This window comes from Siphateles boraxobius, unplaced genomic scaffold, assembly GCF_051911475.1.
Source record: "Siphateles boraxobius isolate OS27281-9 unplaced genomic scaffold, OSU_SipBor_1 7, whole genome shotgun sequence".
NCBI lineage: Eukaryota > Metazoa > Chordata > Actinopteri > Cypriniformes > Leuciscidae > Siphateles > Siphateles boraxobius.
Genome location: NW_027509197.1, coordinates 35,950,195 through 35,975,707, shown reverse-complemented (window position 1 = coordinate 35,975,707; position 25,513 = coordinate 35,950,195). Strand labels below are relative to the sequence as shown.

General features: G+C 36.5%; 1 protein-coding gene across 17 annotated transcripts in view; it reads left to right on the top strand.

Moving 5' to 3' along the window:
* tns1b (tensin 1b) overlaps positions 1 to 25,513 on the top strand; it is a 252,192-nt gene that overhangs the window by 27,208 nt on the left and 199,471 nt on the right. For 2 of the 17 annotated variants that reach the window (XM_077215635.1, XM_077215630.1), the window contains exon 1: positions 7,145 to 7,471. The exons of 11 other annotated variants lie outside the window; for them this stretch is intronic. In XM_077215635.1, coding sequence (XP_077071750.1) covers positions 7,376 to 7,471 — 96 coding nt within the window. In that variant the 5' untranslated portion in view covers positions 7,145 to 7,375. Of the gene's footprint in view, positions 1 to 7,144; positions 7,472 to 22,880; positions 23,406 to 25,513 lie in introns of those variants that run through there. 4 more of the 17 variants (XM_077215627.1, XM_077215623.1, XM_077215636.1 and 1 more) reach the window with 2 other exon arrangements.

Here is a 25,513-nt window from a genome sequence, read left to right as displayed (position 1 = left end):
ATATGTGGAATCCGATTAGCCTAATGATTTATTTTATTTTATTTATTTTTAATTTTTAGTATTTTATATTTTATTATTATATTTTTTATTATTTTATAAATTTATATTATCTAAATCATATAAAGCATATTTTCCATATATATATATATATATATATATATATATATATATATATATATAGATATTTAATATGGGCGGGAAACGCTGCTTGGCATAGCCGAAGGTTCCTTAAGGATGAATCTCCGTTAGGCTGTGCTTGAGTTCCCACACTCCCTCTGATTAGCTTCTATTCACTAGCGGGCTTAAACAAGCACTTGTTCAGGTGGAGGAAAAGACCCCATGAGCCATCTTAGAGCTTTGATAAGACACTGGCACCAAATATCCTGAGTGAAGAGAGTTGAAGAGGATATTCTTCCCCGTTTTCCTCCTCTTTTGCCTTTTCTTTCCCTCCCTTTCCCCTCTTTTGTGCTGGTTCTTAAAGGCCCACACAGAAATGTTCAATTTCGAGACAAAGGGAGTCTAATTAAAGCTTCATTGTGGGGCTGGTGCGGCCCAGGATACTTTGGCTAATCCTGCTACCCCTCCTCCTTTTTTCTTCTCTCCCTCTCTCTCAGTTTGAGAGTGTTCAGTTGTGATAAAATTATGTTTTGCCTCATGCCAGGCCTTTTTGGGATAATCTGCATTGGCTGATGATAACACGTCCATTAGGGCGATTAACAGAAGTAGTAGTTCCCCCTTCCATGCATTTCAAAAGCAATGAATATTGCACGTGTTTCTAATGGGTTTTTTGTTGTTTTTTTGGTGAATTCTAAGTTAATGTTGTGTAAAATAAGTGACATATTTGCTGTATCTCAAATTGCATTATGCAACAACAACAAAAAGTACATACCAGTATTTTTCAGACTATTGACAGTATTAAATATATTTCTTAGTATTCATGTGTTTGCTTTGAAACACTTATTTTATAATTATTTATGTATGGTATTTAAGATTTAGAATTGGCTTTTATATTTTGTTATTTTTTGTGATTTAATACTGCTTTTGTGAATTTTGATTAGTTTCTGTTTTTCTTTAAATATCTCTATTTAGCTTTAATTTATTTTTATTTCAGTCTTATTAATTTAATGGCTTAAACTTTATTTCTTTTCAGTTTGTTGCCAAGGTAATAATTTTCGTTTTTTAAGTTTTTAATTTGTTTTTATATGGTATTTGCATTTTATTTCAGCTTAAATTTAATGGAATTCATATATTTAATAAATGAAAAAATAAACCCCCTTTAGCATATGCTAAATTAATAAATGCGTTATAGTTAAAATAATTGTGATATTCATCAAGATTAATTTTTTGTATAGTCTATGACATTATTGGGAAATTATTGTTAATATTTATTTGATTTATTATCTAGCCCTGTTATCCTTTCTACTCTTTTAAATTGTATCAGCCATTGAAAAGTCTATATCAGTCTAATGATAGCAGCCATCAAATATCCTGTCACTACTTTTTTGCCTCACAAACGAGTGCGAATATCAGCATTTTTTGCATTCTACATACTCATGCATATATGTTCCTGTGAGCACATGCTCTGAGTTGCTTAATGTCCTGTATTTTATGCATGGATGCAGGTTTTCAAAGGCAGTTCTTTGGTAGAATCTGGGTCCTTTGAATGAGAAATTTCTATTCATTAGTCAGACGCTTGTCATGTGTCTCCATTTGTAGACTGTTCAATCCTCTGAATGGCTTTAGGATCAATAGGAGGAGGTGAAAGGGTCATTGATTTCATTGGTCACTGATGTTATCTTGAGGTTTGCATCTATTTGTATATGTAAAAACTGGTACAGAGGTGTATTAATGTGCAGAAAGTGATATTGCTTTGGTTTACTATTATTCTCACTGTAACATACACTAAACTGAGCACCGATGTTATGGGAAACCTATAGATATGACTATAGAGTGTTTCAAATCAGTCACTCAGCATATCAAATGGTCTCAAGGTGGTTCGCCAGACCTCAACATTCTTGTACTGACATACAGTAGCTATGAGATATGAGAGAGAGTTAAAATTGAAAATGAACCTCCTTTTTGCTGTGCACACAGAAAATGGGTCTGCAGAAGTTATTCAAGAGGGAGTTATTCATTTTCCACAGTGAATAGCATGTATGGGACTGAGTGTAGCACTGGCTCATGGTGCAGTATCTATAAAAAAAAACATCAGCCATAGGGGCCACACACACACACACACGCGCGCGCGCACACACACACACACACACACACACACACACACACACACACACACACACACACACACACACACACACACACACACACACACACACACACACACACACACACACACACACACACACACACCTAATTTGATTAAGCACAGCCACTCTCACTGTTTTTCCCACAGCATGCTGAGCAAGCTTAACAGATGGATATTGAAGGCCGTTCACATCCTTTACCTCTTGTCTTTGTTGGTCGATTTCAATTAAGCAACAAAATATTGGGCTAAATTGCTATGATTATGATATCTTTGGTTAAGGCACAAAGATGCAAATATCTTCCTTCAACCTGCAGTGCAGCATGGGACTGTGTTATACTTTATCTACTATTGCAGTTTTTTGGTCACTGGGGTATTTTTGTTTTCATGTTTTTTGAGTAGTTTAAATGCAGTGTATGTGATTGATGGTTGTGAATTGATCATTGGTTCCACCACTTCCCAAAGATGCTCAAATGTATTGAAATCTGGTAACTGTGGAGGCCATTTAGTGAACACATGGTCATGTTCAAGAAACTACTTTGAGATGATTTGAGCTTTGGGGTATGACGTATTATCCTAGATCATAAAGTGATGGACATGGTCAGCAATAATACTCCGGTAGGCTGTGGTGTATAAACAATGCTCAATTGGTACTAAGGTGCCCAAAGTGTGCCAAGAAAAAAATCCCCCACACCATTACACAACCCACAGCCTGAACCGTTAATACAAGGCAGGATTGATCCATGCATTCATGTTGTTTATACGAAATTCTGACCCTACCATCTGAATGTCGCAGCAAAAATTAAGACTCATCAGACCAGGCAACGTTTTTTCAATCTTCTTTTGTCCAATTTTGGTGAGTCTGTGTGAATCGTAGCTAATCATCTGCTGCTATAACCCATCTTCTTCAAGGTTCGACGTGTTGTACGTTCAGAGATGCTCTTCTGCAGACCTCGGTTGTAACAAGTGTTTATTTGAGTTACTGTTGCCTTTCCATCAGCTTGAACCAGTCTGGCCATTCTCCTCTGACACCTGACATCAACAAAACATTTTCGCCCACAGAACTGCCGCTCACTGGATATTTTCTCTTTTTCGCACCATTCTCTGTAAATCCTAGAGATGATTATGCGTGAAAATGCCAGTATATCAGCAGTTTCTGACCAACAACCATGCTATGTTCAAAGTCACTTAAATCACCTTTCTTCTCCATTTCTGATGCTCAGTTTGAACTTCAGTAGATCATCTTGACCATGGCTGTGTCCGAAGTCACAGCATTCATATAATTAATTTAATACATCAAATATTTATTAATTATTGTAGAGTTTGTTGTACTGCCTTTAACTCATGATAATTTTAATATCATGCACAGTGCAGATGTGGGTTTGTTTATTACCTCAGGAACAGCGTCAGGTAGATTAATCTCAGGGCCTGCCCTTTCCTTTTCACTATCCTAAACAATGACCATAAAACAATGAAAACTAAGCACTGTGTCTCTCCTGATTTCCCAAAAAAACCCTGGTTTCGAGGAACAAACACACTTCTAAGGTTTTTTTTCAGCTCAAAGCTCGAAGCTTCTCCGCTCAGCACCCAGCTGTCTCCTGCCTTTTCATGTCTGACACTATCAGAGTGCTTCTGTAGAAAACACGGATCTTGTGTGTGTCATGCGATCATGTGTTTGATATCCTGAAGGCATACGCACTTATCAGAGGAGATGGCAGCGTATCATTTCTCTTTCTGTAATGGAAGATAACACAGCTGTCTAAACTATTTTTTTTCCAGTTTTTGGATGAAAGTGTGAAGTGTTCTCTGGAAAACAGGACACGGCAGAGACCCACCCAGGCCGAGGTTATGTATCCACACGTTTTCAGATTTCCCAGATTTGATATGTTTTCTCTCCATCTCATTTCCCCCTCATAAAGCGAGCAGAGCCACATCCTCTATGATTTTATGAGTAATACACACAGACACTGAGCGAATGGTTGCATCTGATGGATATCTGTCCATTACTTTCCTGTGAGGAACTAATTTAATATATGGACATCTGCAGGGAGTGGCATGGTGTGTGTTGAGATGGTGCACATTTTTAGGGGATTAGGGATCGGTCTTAGCCATGTAAAACTGCTGGAAAATACAGTTTTAACCAGCCTAGGTCTGATAAACTAGTCTCTCCACCTGCTCAAGCTGGTTAGGCTCATCTGTTTTACTAGTTTGGGGTTTTTGTGTACTTGTAACTGTTTGACTTGGCTGGTAAACCAGCTATGACTTGCAAACTATCTTAGGATGTTTTATTTTTTTTTCTCTCCTGCAAGGGAACAAATACAATGTTTATACAAAATCACTTTTATTAAACACTACAAGCTACTGAACTATACATTACTTACTCCAAGACTACAGAAGTCTCTTTTGTTCACTAAGGCTGCATTTATTTGATCATATATACAGTATTACAGTAAATATTATTACAATTTAAAAGTACTTTTTTCTATTTGAATGTATATTAAAATGTAATTCATTTCTCTAATGCAAAGCTGTATTTTCAGCATCATTACTTCAATCTTTAGTGTCACATGATCCTTCAGAAATCATTCTAAAATGCTGATTTGATGCTCAAGTAACATTTCTTGTTATTATCAATATTGAAAACTGTTGTGTTGCTTCATTTTTTGTGGAAACCGTGATACATTTTTTCAGGATTTGTTGATGAATAGAAAGTTCAAAACAACAAGATTTATTTGAAATAGAAATCCTTTGTAACATTGAAAATGTCTCACTTTTGATCACTTTATTTAGTTTATGGCATGCTTGTGAGGAAAAGTTGTGCCTAATCTACAACTATTTTCATGCATATGTACAGCTTTTATTTGTGGCTTTTGTGCACTTTGATTTGTTTGATTTGAATATTTCCAGAAAAAGGGCTGTTGTGTGACATCCTAAATCAACAGTATCATCCCATTTTGTACAGTGTGCATATTGTGAAAATGATACTGGCTGTGCTAGTCTGGCACAGAACCAGACTTACTCTATCTCCCACAGCCAGTCCGGTCTGAAACCACCACTGAATTAGTCACAGTCCGCTCAGCATCCTATCCAAAAACTGTACCCCCTCCATTTTTCCCAGTGTTCTCAAAAAGAGACTATAAACTGAATCTGTTCTGTCTCAATAAAACAGGCACTCATGCAGAAGATTAAAGGTGTTTGATTGTAGGCACACACCATATCCACTTCCAGCTTTGTAATGGATGCATGCTGCATTTAACTGAGGGGAAATTGATACAGTGGACTATAGCAGCATAAAAACTGAACCTCATACATGACTGATTTATATGGGATTCTATTGCTTTCTTTAGTTTAAGCTAAATGCAGGATACTAGTATAATAATAATAATAATAATAATAAAATTTAATTTCAAACATTTTTATGTTTTTAGTATTGGATTGTAAGTATATCTCAAATATGTTTTTTTCACAATGCATTATTGGATTACTGCTACCCAAAAGCTCTTTTAGATCAGCGGACAATTATGATGCCTTAAATTCATAGTTTAGCTTTGAATACTGATGTGATTGTTGTATTATGGGATGGTGCAGTGCTATGAACGTTTCCTCTGAATTTTTCATTGGCCATATTTGTTCATGTTGTAAAACTGAGGCATCAGCTGTTTCTCCTCAATTCTTCATTTACTATAAAAACCCTGTGCTTGTTTTGACATTTAGATATTAAATTCTTTAGGCTATATACTTTCTGCATTCATTCATGGCTACTGCTCTTTTAGTTCATATCGCTCTCTCCATGAGCATAATGTACCCGTCAGATGTGACTGCGGGTCTGTTGTGATTGTGAAGTCTGTTATTCTTAATATTCCTAATGAGAGCGTTTACTCAGACAGGCAGAAACGTCCCACAGGGTCAAGAGCAAGCCCATTTTGCAATTTGTTAGAGCTAGTCAATCTTAATTATGCTTCTCCTTCCTGTCCTAACAGGATCTCCCTGGGGTGCTGTACTCCATTTCATCTGCTCATTTCTACATGCCATTTCCCATTGTACACGTGGATGTGATGTTGTGGCATCTTGAATCAACATGATGTGTCCGCTATAGGTCTGGGTGATATATGTATTCACCATACATTTAAATTTTGCTAAAAGATAATTAAGGCCATTTTTCAAACCTTTAAGATTTTGCATTTTTGCACATTTTCCCCTGTAATTTTCATTACGGTAATGCAAAATTTCATCTTTCATTGCGGTACTGCAATATATGTATAATATATCTACACTTTGTGTTTAATATACATACCTAGTATATTTACATTTTTACAAATATTGACAAATGTTTTAATAGTGTCTCTGATGTAAACTTCAGTAGCAAAAACAAAAGTTTGTAAGTTCAATTCATTCTCATGAATAACTTAAAAATCTCTATTCCAATTAATTGATTCAAAACTCGTTTTAATCATAACCCGAAAATTAAATAAATACAAGTAAAAATGTATGTAGGTAAATATCCCTCTTTATTTTGGTTCTATTCGATTCTATTCTGCGTTCCTCATTAAATCCAATGGAAAATTTGTTAGAAAATGCATTTTCTTTATTAGACGGTTTAGAGTTTGATTTTGGAAAAAACAAAACAAAAACATCTCACTGTAATATTTATTGTGAATCTTTATTGAATAATTCAACGTCTCTTATGCACAACAAATTTGCAAGCTACAGCAAGGTCTATTCTATTCTATTCTATTCTATTCTATTCTATTCTATTCTATTACTTAGAATAGAAGTAATAGAATAGAATTACTTCCCCCCCCCCCCCCCCCCGCCACCCACCCCCCATACGCTCCATCCCCCCTCCTCTCCGCTTCTCATGCCTGGAAGTGCACTGCAGCATCCAGAGAGTGAGAGGCAGCTCACGCTCACATCAGGGGTACACCGATCCTGAGTCGAGCACTGGTCTCAGAAACGCCCCATTGAGAGAGAACGGAGCGATTGAACGAAGAAGGACTGGTAGTTCACTTTGGATTTGCAGGCTGGCTTCCTTTTATCCTCGTGACAGGACCATAATTGAAGCGAGTGTGCTGGGATATTGTAGAAGGACGTTCAGGGTACGAGGTACGAACCAGGATGGCCCGTCTGAACTGGTGCTTCGCGGCTCTTCTCAACTGGGGGAAGTTTCTCTTCTTTTGCCTCTTTCCACTTAAACTGTCCAGGATGGGAAAGGTAAACCCGCCTCCTCGAGTACAGTTGCATGACCTCTTTTTGAACCATTGCTTTTCATGTTTACTGTTTTAGACTAGTTGATGCATTTACCTGTTTGTTCTTGACCTGATGACACGGCATAATCCACAATGTCAATCACTAAGAGGATGCGTAGGTTTCTACAGCAACAACACTCTGCTTAAGTGGATGTCCTTTAATATCTGGAGGTTGTGGTACGTTTGAAATATTGCAGGTTGTAAAATGTCATCTTGAGCTCACCGTGTGCTTTTACAGCCACTCAATTGATTATCATAACAATGAGCTGCTGGTGTGCATAACTTAATTGTTCCTATTTTGAGCTCCATAAAAGTAAACCCTATAACACAAAGGCCTAATGCACTGATCCAATTTTATGTTTACAATCACTTTAGGTATGAATTAAATGTTTTTTTTTTTTAAACGCCACACATGCTCTTACTAAATTGATTTGTGTTGTACTATAAGTTGACTGCTGAAGGAAATAGATTCACTCTGCACTGTCTGGTGGATTCAGGTAGAAATTAGTGTGCGGTTCAGTTTGGTAGTGTACACTGAAAAATTTCACAGACAATTACAAAGAAATGGCAAGTAACATTGAATTAAATGCTGAATTTTGAAGTAGAAAGACTTGAAAATGTATTTTGATTTAAAACACTCCAATAATATTTGTTTTATCGAAAAACTCTGAAAGATCTCTCTTTTGGAGTGACTACGGTATAATATTTGCTAGAAATAAATACATAGAATAGTATATATACTTATTGCTAGGGCTGGGTACTGAGTTCGGTACTTTTTAGGTACCGACCGAATTGCCTCGATACTACCGAGTACCGAAACATGTCTTGTTTTTCGGTACCAAGTTTCGGTACCTAAGTGGTTAATCTCGTCAACGTCAGTGAAACAATAAACATGCAGCATGATTGGCTGTGGTGGAAAAACACTAGTTTACGCGGCTGCCCAGAGACGTGCCTCTGCCTCGTCGCACGTGTGGCTGTAGTGTGTATGTGTGTGTGTGCGTGTAAGCGTCCAACCCAGATAGATTGAAAATATGTAGAAATGATCAAAAGTGAAAGTGAAAAGTGAAAGTGAAAGTGACACGTGATGGCAACCCATACTTGGAATTTGACCTCTGCATTTAACCCATCCAAGTAAGTGCACACACATTAGGAGCAGAGTAGTGAGTAGTGAACACACACACACTGCAAACGTGGATACACACCCCCGGAGCAGCGGGCAGCCTTGAGTGGCGCCCGGGGAGCGATTGGGGGTTAGGTGCCTTGCTCATGGACACCTCAGTCATATTCCTGCCGGTACTGGAATCGAACCAGCAACCTTTGGGTCACCAGTCCAACTCTGTTACCATTAGGCCATGACTGCCCCCTATGTGTACCTATGTAACATTGTATGTAAACATGTATGTAAAACACACAATGCAACATTTTCGAGAAGATAATTGCTGCCAAGACCGGCAAAACAGTAAATCTGATAAGGCACTTAAAAGCGCACCGATACACTCGAGAGTAGAAAGTTTATCCGCCTTCGACTACAAGAACTGGAGCGCGTCACATATAAACCAAAACTCAGCGTATAGGATAGGCCTACTTGCCTCACAGACATGAGAAATAGTTCTATATATGTTCAAAAAATGTCTACTTTTAAACGAAACAATCAGAAATAAATAGTTTGATTACCTAATCCATATAGGCGCGCGCGCGTTCACTACTGCAGGGATGACGAGTCAGCATCGCAAATTCGTAATAATCATCTTTGCAGCCAACACGTTTAGTAAACACTTGTTCATTAATAAACAATTAAAATATCTCCTTGCTATCGTTTCCCGACACATCCATAATCATTAGGCTACTTTTGCCAGTGCTTTGCGCAAGCTTCATGTGTACTGAGCGCGAGGCATATATCCCGCACCCCAGTAGCCTATATTTAATTCAATTCACATTTATTTGTATAGCATTTTTCACAATACATATCGTTTCAAAGGAGCTTTACAGAAAATGTATGTGTCTAAATTACAATTTAGACTGATCTGTTATCAGGGGTGACTGTGTGTAATGCTTTTCAATTAATTTTCATTCAGTTTCATTGTTAAACAATGCATTAAGTTAAGGCAGAAACAATGAGATCATTGAATTAAAGAATACATGTTGTTAAATGATTAGGAAACATAGAAAACTTTAGCACTGGTGCTTTTTTACAGACTCAAAATATGAGTGTAAAAAATAAAAGTTTTTTTTTTAGGCAATGTTATATGGATAAAATTGGTATCGAAAAAAGTATCGTTCAGGAACCGGTATTGGTATCGAAAATTTTGTTACGATACCCAGCCCTACTTATTGCCTCAATATCAATGGTTTCAGGAATTGTTTAAGGAACTACTATTTGTTTTGAGGGGCTGTTTTGTCCCATACTCCTGTATATGTGTCCTCTACTGAACTGTGAAAGGTGATGCAACTTGTGATTGGGCAATCGCTTCATTTCTCTCTGTGTCATCATAAAATGCAAACTCTATCGGGACTCTTCGATTCACTACTTCGATTGTCTCATAGTAACCTCAGATTGTCTTCGATTGCTCATACTCGATTGTCTCAGATTTGCATGCTGCTTTGCTCATGGTAATGGTCAATTTTAAAGAAATTAATACTTTTATTTAGAAAGGACACATTAAAGTGACAGTACATCAATTGTGACAGTACATACCTTTGTAATATTACAAACGATTTATACTTCAAATAAATTCTGTTCTTTTGAACCTTCTGTTCACCAAAGGCCAAAACAAATTTCTGTCTTCAACATTGATAATAATAAGAAATATTTCTTAAATCAGCATTAGAATGATTTCTGAAGGATCATGTGACACTGAAGACTGGAGTAATAATGCCGAAGAGACATTCAGTACTAGACGTGTATTTTTTAGGCATTATTCATCTTTCTCTTCAATCTAATCTTTGCGCCATGTGCCTTCATCTTCCCCATTCATGTTGGCACGTTCGGACTCTGTCAAAAATGTTTTCTGGATGATAATCCATGCATGTCAAATGAGCATTTAGCATGGATATAGAGCACTCGATATCTGCGGTGTACAGACCATTGTACCAATTCCACATTGGCTCAAGGCCTCCATACAACCAAATGCTTATCATGGCCCACTGCAGAATGCTTGACAATGAAGGATTTTGGGACAGTGGTGAATTTTGGTGATATGGTTTGCTCTGCACTCTGAATACGAGACCAGGCTGCTTGGAGAAAGGCCAGAAACGTCTTTGTGCTTGTATCTGCTGGTCTGGCCACAAATCAAGCATCCACAGAGACACCAGACATGTGTAGAGAATGAGGGAGGCAGAAGAGACACGGATAAAAGGGTCAGAGATGTATTTACGATTGTTCATAAAACAGCAGCGGATATTACCAGCCATTGTGACAATGAATGAGGGGCTCTGAGGACGTGGTGAACACTGTTATTAGTCTTTTGACATAAAAACTGGTCCAGTTTGCAGCATATTCTAGCCAGAAATCGCTCTGTTAGGACTTTATTGACAATTCTCTGTGGTGCCACTAGTGGCAGAATTTTTTTTTCAGATTTCTGCTTTAATTGTGCATAGATAGCTTGTAGTAATGCGCTGTCACTATACACACACGCTGCCATTTGACAATTAAGAAACAAAGTCAGTATGTCCTGCCCAGCCGTTGGTACATGGAGAGGGTTGGCGGACATAATGTGATCTTAGCAAGCATTTCTCTTTCACCCTAAAATCAATTTCAGGATATTGACAGTTTGATTGCGGTCCTTTCTGTTTTCATCTGGCATTTATCATTGGGCAAGATGAAGCACTTTTCCTCTCATTTGCCTAATGTCCTTTCTGCTCGTAAATTAAACTCCACTCACACACTTGGCAGAGGGAGACGAGTAGGTCATCTGAGATGGACGAAACGTCCTTAACACCATGTCTGATAGCAACCTTTATGTTAAATGCACACAGGCCACATATCACACATATGGCATAATCATATATATATATATATATATATATATATATATATATATATATATATATATATATATATATAGATAGATAGATAGATAGATAGATAGATAGATAGATAGATAGATAGATAGATAGATAGATAGATAGATAGATAGATAGATAGATAGATAGATAGATAGATAGATAGATAGATAGATAGATAGAAATATTTAGATAGATATTGAATTAGTACTTTATATATTTGTATCCTATATAATAGGATTTTGTTTATATAGCCTATATATAGCGTGTGTGTGTGATAGACAATTATATTGACCATAATATTGACAATTAATACAGTGTGTATATATATATATATATATATATATATATATATATCATATATATATATATACATATATATATATATATACTGTATTAATTGTCAATTTATATATATAAATATATATATATATATATATATATATATATATATATACTGTATTAATTGTCAATTTATATATATAATATATATATATATATATATATATATATATATATATATATACTGTATTAATTGTCAATATAATTTTCTCTCTCTCTCTCTCTCTCTCTCTCTCTCTCTCTCTCTCTCTATATATATATATATATATATATATATATATATAATCATATACTGTAATTTATATGTGCGCACACATCAAGAAATGTATTCAAAAAAAAAATGCTTAAAATTCACATATGTTTGTATCACTATTTTGCTGAACATTGCATAGAAAATATCATTAACCTGATATAAAATCAATGCAAGTCTATCACCTAAACCAACCTCTACACCTAAACCTACCATCACATAAACATGTGCACAACACTAGATCTAAATGAAAACTTTTAAAACCGATTTTACAAGATAAATGCAAATGTCTGCAAAAAGTCCTTACTATTCAGTTGCCATATCTCACTATATAAGAGAGGACATTTTTACGCACTATTCTAAGTGTGTAGAGATCTCACAAGTTTTCTGAATAGGGCATATGTTAGCTTAATATGAACATGTATGGTCTTGTTTTCTCATTCTTTAAATCATTGTTCAGAGTGTATTGAGTTAAACATTTACTTACAATGTCAAAGAAAGGAGATCGTCACTGTGGTATGAGTAATGTTATTAAGTCATGCGCCACTTTTCATTAGTAATAGCAGTGTATTAGATATCAGGTAATTATGTGAGTATGGAGTTCTCACAGTTACTGAGGATGAGATAACACACCCGTGAGCTTCTGATGAGGATCTGGCCCGGCGCTGGTTCCTTTCAAAATGGGTAAACATACGTGTTACATTAAAAGTTTGACAAGCAGAGAACCACAATGATGTGGGGAAAAAAAAAGACAGATTAAACTGCTTGGATTTCCTGAGTTTTCAAGCAAGATAAAGTTGATAAGCGTAGGGTTTGTTTGTTTGCTTTGGCTCTCACAGCGGTGGTATGTAATAGGTTAGAATGACATCAAACCACTGGAGGATTCGTGTTTTTGCCGATAGTCATTGTGAGAGGAGAGATGTTTACGCTTTTTGTGTTCTGCTGGGAGGGTGTGTGTGTGTGTCTGTATGTGTATGTGCTAGTCCTTTCAGAAAGACCACTCAGGAAAACGTGTTGTTACACGTGAAGACAGAGTGGGTGTATCTACATTGTTTTCCACGAATGGAAGAGAAGAACAGATGCTGTGTGTGTGTGTGTGTGTGTGTGTGTGTGTGTGTGTGTGTTTGTGTGTTTGTGTGTTTGTGTGTTTGTGTGTTTGTGTGTTTGTGTGTGTGTGTGTGTGTGTGTGTGTGTGTGTGTGTGTGTGTGTGTGTGTGTGTGTGTCCATAAGAGAATATTCAACAATTGATGTCACTTCATTGCAAAACCAGCAATTTAAAACAAGTAATTTTTTCATTTAGCACTCGATGATCATATCTTTCTTAAGCCGGGTGCACACTGTGTGATTTATTATAGTCCTTTAAGATTGTTGTCAGACTGTACGAACATGATCCTCGCTGTAAGTCATGTCACACTATAAGATCTCAGTTGTCATAAATGTCAGACTGTATGGCAGTCAAGACGCGTTAAAAACTGACGCATTCAAGAAAACGAGTTTCTCGTCGAGTTTTACATCATCAATCAATGACATGTTCGGTGATGTGAGCTGTGATACACGCGGGATTGAAATAGTGGCTACAAAGATATCTCGAATGTTTATTTTCGTCATGACTTGTCTTGAAAAATGAAGACAATTTGACGGTGGTCGTAGGAGAAGTCACACTGCTGGACTGTGAGGCAAATCTTCTGACACTGCCAGAATTTCATCGGAGGTAAAATATGATTGCAACGGTCATTAATCGGCTGTTGGTGAACTCGTCATACTAATGATCAAAGACTTCAGATTTTAGCTAGGATCAGAGGATTCTTGTAGGATTTGCAAAATTTGTCCTAGACGGCCAAATCGGGGCCAAAATCGCAGTGTGCACCTGGCTTTAGTGTAAAATCCACACGTAAAACTGTAAAACTACACTGAAAAAAACTTGTTGCAGGAACAAATTTTCACTCAAAAGTTGCTATTAAATTTCTCCAATAAATACAAAAAAGGCTACTTTCTACTTTTTTTTAAGTAGAAACCCTTTGAAATTGTGTTCCAAACCTGTATGAGTTTTTGGTTAGTTTTTAGTTTTAGTTTACTTTAGCTCAACAGAACTTATACAGATTGGAACAACATAAGGGTAAGTAAATGATGACAGAATTTTCCTTTTTGATTGAATTATCCCTTTCATAAACTTCGAAGTACACTTTTTACAGTATACTATAAGAGATGCACTGAAATTATGGCTTGGAAACAGAGAAAATAGCTTGAAAAATATTGGTCTAAAACATTTGAGATGGAGAAAACCAGTGTAGTAGTGCATTGCTTTGCTGCACACTCACATGCAAATAGCACCAAACAGTCCTGTCCACGCAAATATATCAAAATCTCTACTGGATGTCGCATTTCTGCAACCCAGCCCTGCTCTCCTCCTTTCCTGTCCTCCCATACTTTCTTCCTTCCTCTCCTCCTTTAATCCTCATCCCTGTCCTCAAGCTAAAAAGCAATCGCTCCATCTCAGTCAGTACTGTCCCCAGTCTGCACTCGACCCCGTTTGACACAGACTATCCGGTCGGAGAGAGAGCGAAAGAAAGAGAAAGCTTTATTTCCATAATGGAGGCAATACGAATAATGCTTGTGTTTGATCTGCAAGGAAAGGCTTTGCTGAAGGTCGAAGCCATGTTGATGCTTTGTGTTCTTCAGGCTCCAACGTCTGCTAGACTTGTAGTCAAGACCGCCTAAACCGAGACCAAGACACTACCAAGACCAGAGGGTATCGAGACCAAGACAAGACCAAGACAGACCAAGTCGAGACCAAGACCGAGACCAAGTCGAGACCGGAGGGGAAAAAAAAACAGACTAGTTTACAGCGTTGAGAAAGTTCACTTTCAACATTGACTAGGAAGTTCAGTTCACAAATTTTAAAATGAACTAGTTCGGTTCAGTTCATACTTTAAAATTTTGAAGTAGTTCATTCATAGTTCTTTTTTTCCATAATGTTGCTGCGAGCTATTATTTTTCAAAATTATTGCCACAGCCCATATAGAACTACAGACAGCAGTTATTTTATCGGCGGGCAAAGTTTGAAGGGAAATGTAAGATTTTTCCCCACCTTCACCGACCTTGTCATACAACTCTTTTAAATGGTCATATGACGCTTCCTTGCTGCATTTTGTTTTGATCACGGATGCGGCGGTGCGACGCTGGTGGCTGGTGTTGCCAGATTGGGTGTTTTTACCGCTACATATTAAGGCCATGTTTATGGTGAGTTTTAGCCGGGTTTCCGCCTGGAAGGCTCTATAGAAATCTGGCGCCCTTTTGAACGAAGTTAAACTGAGAGCGCGCCGCGCGCCGTTCACATACGCCAGAATGAACCAGTTCACAGCGTTCACCAGGCAGTACTAATACAGTACGTTTAGTTCACGTTCCCCCAAAATATGAACGAGTTCATGAACTATCATTCAATGAACACGTTCTGGCACAACACTGCTAGTGTACTCTCTATTTGTTGTGGTGAAATCACAAAATATAATGCAAACAAACGTGTCCCTGCTTGATATACAACCACTGATGAACATAATCAGTTTTGATGAGAAAAAAAAAACTATACGAGAAAAAAAAATACTATAGAGTGTGGATTAGAACCCAGAACCTCTGACACGGTTGGCGAAAATTCTACTACTGGACCATTAAGATACATTGTTCAAACAGGCGAAACGAGTCAAACGAAAATTCAAATACTGTTGCATTATCGAACGTTATGTCGTCGTGGATATTGTAGTATTGTAACTGTTATTGCTAAATCCCCCGACCACTATGTCGGTCTGAGACAGCGAGACCTAGACAAGATCGAGAGGTCCAAGACAAGGCCAAGACCAAAGACCGCCAAGGCCGTGACAAGACAGAGACCACGTAAAAGTGGTCTCGAGACGAAGACCGGTCTCGAGACATACATCACTAGCGTCTGCCACTCAGATTGTCTTCAGCTCTGATGCTGTGTCTCTCAGTTTGTCTTTTGGTGTGACATTTGACACTTTTATCTTAGTTTAAGGGCATTTTCACACTATAGCTTTTGGTTCTTTGGACGTCAGAGTTCAGGCTGTTTGGTTTGAGTTAAACTGGTTTTGCACTCATAAAGTGGTAAAACAAATGTTTTGGATATTATTCTTATGTGGTCTGAAAGGAAGTGTGACAGTGCTGATATTTTTTATCGGTAACACTTTATTTTACAGTGTCACTGTTACATATGGAGCTACTATAGTAATAACTATAAATTATTTATAATTATATGCAACTAACCCCAAACCCTAATCCTAACCCTATAGTAAGTACATGTAGTAAATTACAGTGTTACAAAGATACCTTAAAACAAAGTGAAATATTTGCAGTAATGCAATTTAAAACTGCAGAAACTTTGAATCAGATTCAAATCAAATGTGCTTAGTTTTAGCATAAAGGTTAGCAAATGCAAAGAGAAAAAAATGACTTGAATCAATACATACTCTACCGTTTTGGGGTTCTGTATGGTTTTTAATGTTTGTGAAAGAACCTTTTCTGCTCACCAGTCACCACGGCTGCATTTATTTGATTAAAATACAGTAAAAACAATAATATTGTCAAATATTCTTACAGTTTAAAATAGCTGTTTTCTGTTTGAATATATTAAAAGATAATTTATTCCTGTGATGTAAAGCTGAATTTTCAGAATCATCCCTCCAGTCTTCAGTGTCACATGATCCTTCAGAAATCATTCTAATTTGATGATTTGCTGCTCAAGATACATTATTATTATCATTGTTTAAAACAGTTAATATTTTGGTCAAAACCATGATAATTTTTTTCTTGATTCTTTGATGAATAAAAAGTTCAGAAGAACAGCATTCATTTGAAATAGAAATCTTTTTTAACATTATAAATGTCTTTATAGTCACTTTTGATGAATTTAACGCATTCTCATACTGAATAAAAGCATTTAAAGTGTTACTAAAAATACGAATTAATTAATTGATGCTAATTTACAATGGAGAAAATGCCTGTAATGATGTTATACATGTTAAAAATGCCTAATTTTTAACCCTTTTGCTAGAAATGTTGTACAAAATGTTTTCCAATTCTGTTTGAAAATAAAAACTTCCATTGACTGAAAAGAGCAAAAGCTTGTTTGATAGTACGACTGGCAGTAAACCGTTGCTGGGGTAGATGTGATGTTGTTGTTTCTCAGTTCTCCTCATAGACACTAGGGGTCACTGGCAGCTCTCGTCTTCTCAGATCATTGGTCTATGACACAGAAATGTAGAGAATTCCTTCTTCTGCACTCGATACATAAGTTCCTATAATCACTTCTCCAGGCTCATATACTGTGACAGAGCGTTTCCTCTGATCGCTCTTATCTGACTGTGTAAAGCTGTAAAGTGGCACGTTGACTGTGCTAATCTGTGTCTTTGTGGTGACCTTTTCTTCCCCTCAGGGATTTACAATCCATCGCATGCAAACACACAACCTGAAAATATAGTGTGATGGAATTTTTTCTGATATTTGTCAGAAATAATGATAGCAATAATAGTATAGTAAAACAATTTATTTGAAAGAAAATGCCTGTTTGGTTGGTGCTTATCATATTAGCATTTTACTTCAAGTCTACTGGGACCTTCTTTCTGTGCAATGTATTCAGTTTACACAGATTTAGAAAGTAATCAAATGCAAGTCACATAAAATAGACAACAACAAATGTGTCATTTTTGTTGATTTTTAGCTTTTACATTTGCTGTGTGTGTGTGTGTTAGTTGTCTAAATGTGAGCTTCCTCTGTGAGAGAGCAAAGATGAACATTTACAGTGACGGCAGAACACCTCACAGCATTTGTGTGTGTTGTGTGAAGAAATGCTTCGACTTCTTGCAGCACATTGTTGAAGAAACATTTTTGGTTCAGCATGTCTTGCGAGACTTTGAAGGTAGTTTATTTTTGGTCAGTGAGCTAACCCTGGAGGACATGTTAGCACGTTTTACTTTGTGAAACTGTAAATATGCCATGTCATCTATATTGCTCCTGGTCATTCTACCTAAAGATATTTGTTCCAGCACCTGTGGACTGGACTGTTGTGGGCAGCTTGAGTTACTCAGTTATGTTCTCATTTTTCCATTACGTTTGCCATTACAGTAAAGACTGCTATTTTCATAGTTTTGGCCTCAGATAGAGTAGATGTTGTTTGCTTGTAAGAGCACTAGTGATTGTTTTGGGGTCTTAGAGTGTACAGAATGAAAAAACAGCCCTCCATGACTGTGTTCAGGTATTAGACTGCATGTTATGACTTGGCTTGAAAATAAACAAGATCATTTTACCCAGGCACTAAGAAGGCCTTGACATCCATATGCAGCCATATAAATATACTGTATCCATGTATATATGCACAATTTAAAATAACGTTGTAACAAGGTTTCATATTGAATATATTTAAAAATGTAATTTCTTTCTGTGACGGCAAAGCTGTCTTCAGTGTCACATGATACTTCAGAAATCATTCTAATATGCTGATTTGCTGCTCAAGATTCATTTATTATTATTATTATTATTATTATTATGATCAATGTTGGTTGTGTATCATTTTATTTCAGGATTCTTTGATGAATAGAAAGAAATCTTTCAAATCTTTTTGAAAGAAATCAAATAAATGTATACTTTTATTTAGCAAGGAAGCATCAAACTGGTTAAAAGACATTTATAATGTAATTATAAATGTAAGTATATTCAAATAGAAAAGTTATTTTAAATTGCGATAATATTTCACAATATTAATGTTATTTTTTTTGTATTTTTAATCAAATAAATGCAGCCTTGGTGAGTATAAGATACTTCTTTTAAAAACATAAAAAAACCTTACCGATCCTAAACTTTTGAACGGCAGTGTTGTATATTGCATGCAGTTAGTTTTTCCAAGTTAGTTTTTTTCTTTCCGCTGAAGTGTGTCACTTTGGCTTTCAGTGTCATAAATTGTAATTGTAATCAAAACTGTTTTTTTATTTTTCACAAAAAAAAAGCTGTTTTAAAGGGGTGATACTGTAAAATGGGCTTTTTTAAAGAGGAATCCCCAAATATGTAATGGATGAAGTAAAAAAAAAAGTTAAAATATACTTAATTCAAGACATGTTTTAAACCACTTTTCATGTGATTTGTTGAATCAGAATTTTGTAATTGATTCATGCCGATTCATGCAAATTAATTTTAACTTACCAATTTAGAAATTTTCACTACTTAAGTTTGAGACGGAAACAATATTTAAGGTGTAATATCTGAAACTGAAAAGTCTTTATACAAATGAAATGGCTAAATAAAAAGGCAATTGAAATCATAATTATGTTTACAATATTGCTGTATTTATATAGCAGATCATTGGAAATGCATTGTGAATTTAATATCATCCAGCAAGTTTCATTAGCTTCAGCTGTTCTTCAAGTTCCTTGCTTCTGTAAAGAAAGGCTCAGCTCTTCAAATCATCCCTTTTCTCCCCGTTTTGACCCCAATCTCCTTTAATGCGCTGCATCTGAGACCGGATATTATTTCCTATATTGTATTGCTTCTCATCTGATTCATGTTCTCGAAATAGAGCCGAGTGAAAGCGCATCATGACCGTTCTGTGTGTGTATATATAGCCGGTCTATTGACCAGAGCGGAACTCATAAAGGGATTGATCTGCTTGAAGAATAAACATGGATGCTTTCACAGCCTCAGGCTTTGAGTTGCTGTGGGGAACTGATTGTTTTTCAAAGTTAATCAAACTGCATGGGACTAATCCTGCACTTATTTCTGTCTTATCTTTTCTCTAGCCTGACTAAATCTCAGAGACATTAGCTGGTGTAGAGACTTCTGTCAGACACAGTGAACTGTAAGAATGAGACCTCAAAGTTAAAGCAATTACTGAAACGCATCTCGCTGGTGGCTGTGTATGATTCTTCTACGGTCCATAAAAGTGGACATTTGTCTTGTCAGCTTTTGCAAACCTTTCTTACACAGCTACTCCGGTCCATTTCTTAGTTTAATCTGTTTAAGGTGCACACTTAGACAAGAACATAAAAATGGAAAGCAACGAACCATGGTTCGTTTGGTTTAATGTGCCATGTAGGACTGGGAAGATACTTTGGTTAATTGCTGGTGTAGATATATAATACCACTGTTTAGTTGTTTACCAACAATTAGTCGACCATTGTGACTAACTGATCAATCATACAACAAACTCACAAGTCTACTAGTGATGTCTGTTATTCTAGATTTTGTAATAATAATAATTATTGTTATATATATATATATATATATATGTATGTATATATATATATATATCATTTCTTAAATTTATTTTAAAATAGCTGTTTGTCCATTATGTCGTATCTTGCACTATTTTATAATATGTATTCATTTATTTATTTTTTACCCTAATCTGTTATTTTAGTTTACAACTTTTTAAAATGCACCTTTAAATCCCTGCCTCATTTTTTACTCCATCTAGCTGTTTTTGAGTTCAAGAATGTATCTAAATACTTAATCCCTTAATATTGATTAATCAACCAGTCACTCCAACCAACTAGTTGATTTTGAAAATGTTATTTGTTTTGTTTATTCATAGCTATATATTTTTAGACCTAGAAAAAAAAAAAAAAAATATATATATATATATATATATATATATATATATATATATATATATATATATATATATAGTTCTGCTTGTGGATATGTAGTCTGCTTGCTACTGACTGCCAAAATAATCTTCTGATTATCTTTCAAATATACTACTAACCTGGTACATTTTGGCAAATCCAGTGATGTTTGATGTTTCTCAAAAGTCATTTTTACTTTAAAACATGCCATTGTTTTCAGGTTGTGTGTAGATAATAACCCTCATGATGTGATTCACATCTACCTTTGTTAGCTAGAAATACTTTCTCATGACAGTTTTTGAATCTCAAAGATTTACCAGGCTATAAATTGACCATGTTTACAGGCATATTTGTGCCCCCTGACTGCCTAAATTAGCTCTTCTGTGGCTAATGCAACCCCTAATTACAAAAGTGTCCACCATGTGCCATGATGGACAGGGTGAATGTCCGTGAAAGCAAACAAGACTGACCCCAGGAGAGGTTTCATCTCATCAGTGTGATGAGGAGGAAATGCCAAAGGATTACAGACATCATCCAGAGACAGAGAGACACCCGCAGTGAGACCACCGTCCCCTCCAGCGGGCCACTGAAGGTTTGATGGGACTGTAATGAAGCTCTGACTCTGAGCTCTGCTCTGTTTGCTGTTTGGGTTGCTGTGTGTTTGATGGCCCAGAAAAGCAACTCGCTCACTGATATCTGGGGCAGAGACGTGTAGCCGTGACATTAAAGGAGATTTACAGACCCAGACGAAAAACTCATTGCTCAGAGCTTGCTCTTCAGGCTTGTGGAGTTCTCAATCATATGTCATTTTCTCAAAATTCATTAGGAGACATATACAAAGACACATATGAGACTATAGTTGATGTGTAGTAAGAGTGCAGAGCATTCAACATTAATGTATATAGTATAGCTCAGATCATAGCTTGAAGAATTTGTTGAGAAGTAATTGAGTTCATATTGAAGTTTAGATTATAGATTGTCTAATGTCTATCTTATCTATTCTAAACACAGTGAGACTTTGTTGAGCTGTCAAACACTAGTAGAGATGCATGTGAAATTACAGCAAATCTGAAGATTAAGTCTCAATTTGCTCTCCATTTAATCTCATTATTTTCTAGGAGAAACAATAGAGATATTATTTCATTTGTGACATCTTAGGAACAATGCATTTCTTAACTCGGGAGTCTTAACCGAATTTTCAATGTTTCATTTCAGTTTTAAATTTGCCTCTGATGTTGCATATAACAAAAGACACACAGTCAATTGTGCATTAAGCACGCATTATTTGTTTTGTTGTAAAATGAATGTGGATATAGTATTGGAAGAATCTGATGAGAAATGTTTGAGTTCATCTTTGACTTTTAATTTCAGACTATGTTGTCAGTTCGGAGCACAGTTTGAGAAATTGTTGAGATTAGTAGAGGTGAGGTGGGATTGTTGCAAAACTGAGAAGCTAAAGTATTCATTTGCTCTCCGTTTAATCTCATTATTCTCTAGAAGCAATCAAGATTACAACAATCTCATTTGTGACTTTTCTTTCCTAGGTGCCCAGAGAAACAGTGTATTTCTCAGAGTTTTCTCTATTATAAATCAGGAGTCTTACTGGAGTTTGCAATGTTTGAGACATTGTTGAGATTTCTTATGAGACTCTAAAGGAGACACATTGCTGCAAATATGCAAAACAAACAAACAAGACAATATACTTTCCTTTTTAATCTCCACTTAGGAGAAACAATTGAGATGTTTAAAAAGTTCTCATTTTTGACGTTTCATTCGTAGTGCATTTTAATGCTCAGAAATTTCTTTCATGGCTCAGAAAATTTGGCTTTAGAAGAGTTTTTTTGAGAGATATTGCAAAGAAAATCAGTCCATTTACTTACCTTTTATGTCTTTTTATAGAAGAAATAAAGAGTTTGTGACATTTCGTTCGCAGTGGCCAATTTTAATGCTCGACGATACCTCAGCTCAGATAATTTTATTTAGAATTAAGTTCATTTTCAAATCTCAGTCTTTTGACTCTCGACAATTTTGTTGAGAACTCTTTTCTTACCTGAAACTCTGGAAACGTGACATTACGAAGACTTTCTCAGTAGACATATATTGAGAAACAGGTGGACACAATCTAAGAGAATCAATTGATACTTTCAGAGATCCTTCTTTCCTGTGGGTATATTTGCCTCCAGGATGAGATGAGAACAAGTGAGCCCGCTTTGAGAAAATCTCCTCATGGGGGAGGTTAGAGAGGAAAGCAGGGGGTGGAAGATATGAATGAAAGTAAGACTGAAGAGAGAGACACGGATAGAGGAGGGGCTGAAGCCGACAAGGAGAGCAGTGGGGAGAAATAAAGAGGCTCTCAGTCACCTCCCCCTCTCTCGCCGAGCTATACATGACCCCAAAAAGAGAGAGAGAGAGAGAGAGAGAGAGACTGAGGGAGGGAGGGCTCCTGGAATAAGAGAGTGGCGAGGAGGACAGCAGCTCAGTTGATGCAGCTCTCGTCAGCGTGTCATGGATCTCCGGAGTGTTGTGGAACCAGCGTGTGGAATAGTAATGCGTCCCGTGCGGGATCCAGAGGAGAGGAAGCCTTCAGCGTGATTTCGTGATGCCCTCCGTGTCTCTCAACTTGCCAGCCGCTCTGGCCGGCCGCGCACGCACCTGGGTCTGCCTGTCCTGCATGTTCTGGGTGAGCCGTGGGTCAGTCCACTTCACTGCATGGGGCAGGTGGGATTGGGGGAGAGAGAATTTTCCTGAATAATTCAATGAATTAGATGTGTGCTGGGGCAAAGGGCTGCTTGTTGCATTGTGCATGTCACATTTTAAGTGTCTTTGGCGTAAATGGATGTATTTTCTGGATGTTCACTAGCCTGTTGCTCTAGGTTGTGGTTTTAAGGAAGTGGGAGTGAACATTTTGTCATCATTTGTTCACCTCCTAGAAACTCCAAAAGAAAAAACATGCCTGAATGGTTGTGGAAGAATAACCAAGCTGCTCTTTTCCATGCGATGACAGTGGATTCACACAACTCAGCTCCAAAAGGGACCGTAAATGACATTATTTTAAAGATGGTCAGCGATTATCTCCGTCTGAGACATGGATGAGATCTCTGTTTTAGAGATTAAATCAAGTAAAGTGTCTTGTGTCCAGAGGAAAAAGATGCCAAAGAGACCATTACCAAGATACCAAAATCCGAAATTTTAATATGAACCTAAATATTTCTCATTCAATTCCCATATTGATTTTATTGATCTATACAGTACTTCATTTAAATGTGAGAAGCAAATGACTTCATCAAAACTCAGTATTTGCTCTTCTTCATTTAACCTCGTTGTTTTGGAGAAACAATTGAGACATGAAGGAGATTTCACTTGTGACGTTTCTTTCTTAGGGATCCAGAGGAACATTTCAGAGATTAGATATTGTTTATAGATCAGGTAATTTGGCTTTGGAAAAGTTTGTTTAGAAAAAGTTCACATTAAAATATCAAGGCAAATCAGAGCACAGGTTGAGAAACAAAAGTTCAAGTACATATTTTTTTTAAACTCAAATATTTCTCATCCAATTCTCTCATTCATTTTATTTCCCTGTACTTCAATATATTTCAACAATTGTCATATGTCTCCTAAATGTTTCCTGAATGTTGTCCTTTTTGGATCTTGATCATTTACCATCCACTTTCGTTGGATGGTAAAGAGCAGCTCGGACTTTCCGATGGGTGAGTAAAGGATGACAACATTTTTTCTCTTTTTTTTGGTGAACTATTCCTTTAACCCACTTTTGCGATGGTTGTGTCCCCTCCTTTTTCTCTTTGGACATTCACACATTCTGACCTCTCTGGTCTCTTAATTATCATTCCGCTTTAGTGAATGGAGTGGAAAAGGATCCCAAATCCTCCTTTAAACCTCAGGCCCTTCTTGAATATAGTGGGAGCCTTTCAGTCTTGCTTTCAGACTGTGTTGTGCAGTTTCAGACCTGCTGCACTGGCTCTGGTGGAATGGGCTTTACAGGGACAAGTACTCTGTCTACAGCTGTAGATGTCATCATATACGGCGAGAAGATGCGGGAAACAGGCGTTCAGAATGAAGGAGATGTGATTTATTTGATAGCAGCATCCAAAACTAAATCCCTGGGCCCAAACTCTATACTTGGCTTGGTTTGATTACCTGCTGAGGACAGATGACATTGTGAATGGAAAGAGACATGTAGTTCTCTCAAAAGAAACCTGTCCTGATGTCAGCAGAGAGAGAAAAAAGAAGCAGTAAAAGAGCAGGCAACATCCAATACCTAAAAGCTCAGAATGCACTTCCTCCAAACTCTGAATTATAAATGACCTGTCTGAGACTTTTAGGACCAGCCGGCTGGACAGTCTCTTGTTCGTAAATATCTCTGGAAGTAGTTGAAAAAGGGTATTGAAGGTTTGATTGCAAGAAAAAAAAAATGTTGGTAACACTTTACTACAATAAGATTAAATATGTTAACATTAGTTAATGCATTAGGTATCATGACCTAACAATGAACACATTATTTTACAGCATTTATTTAAGTTAATTTAAAGTTAATTTACTTATTCTATTAACCTAAATAAAAAAAACGTTTTAATTAAAGTTTATTTGATTTAAAAACATACTTTTGTTCATAATATGTTAATGTTATTTTATATGAATTGTATGTGAAATTTATCATGCATTATCTAATGAAACAAACTGAATCTTACTGTAAAGTGTTACCAAGATATTACAGTCAATGCTAAAAGCCATTCACATGCCGCAGCCCATTTTACTTCCGTAATATAATGC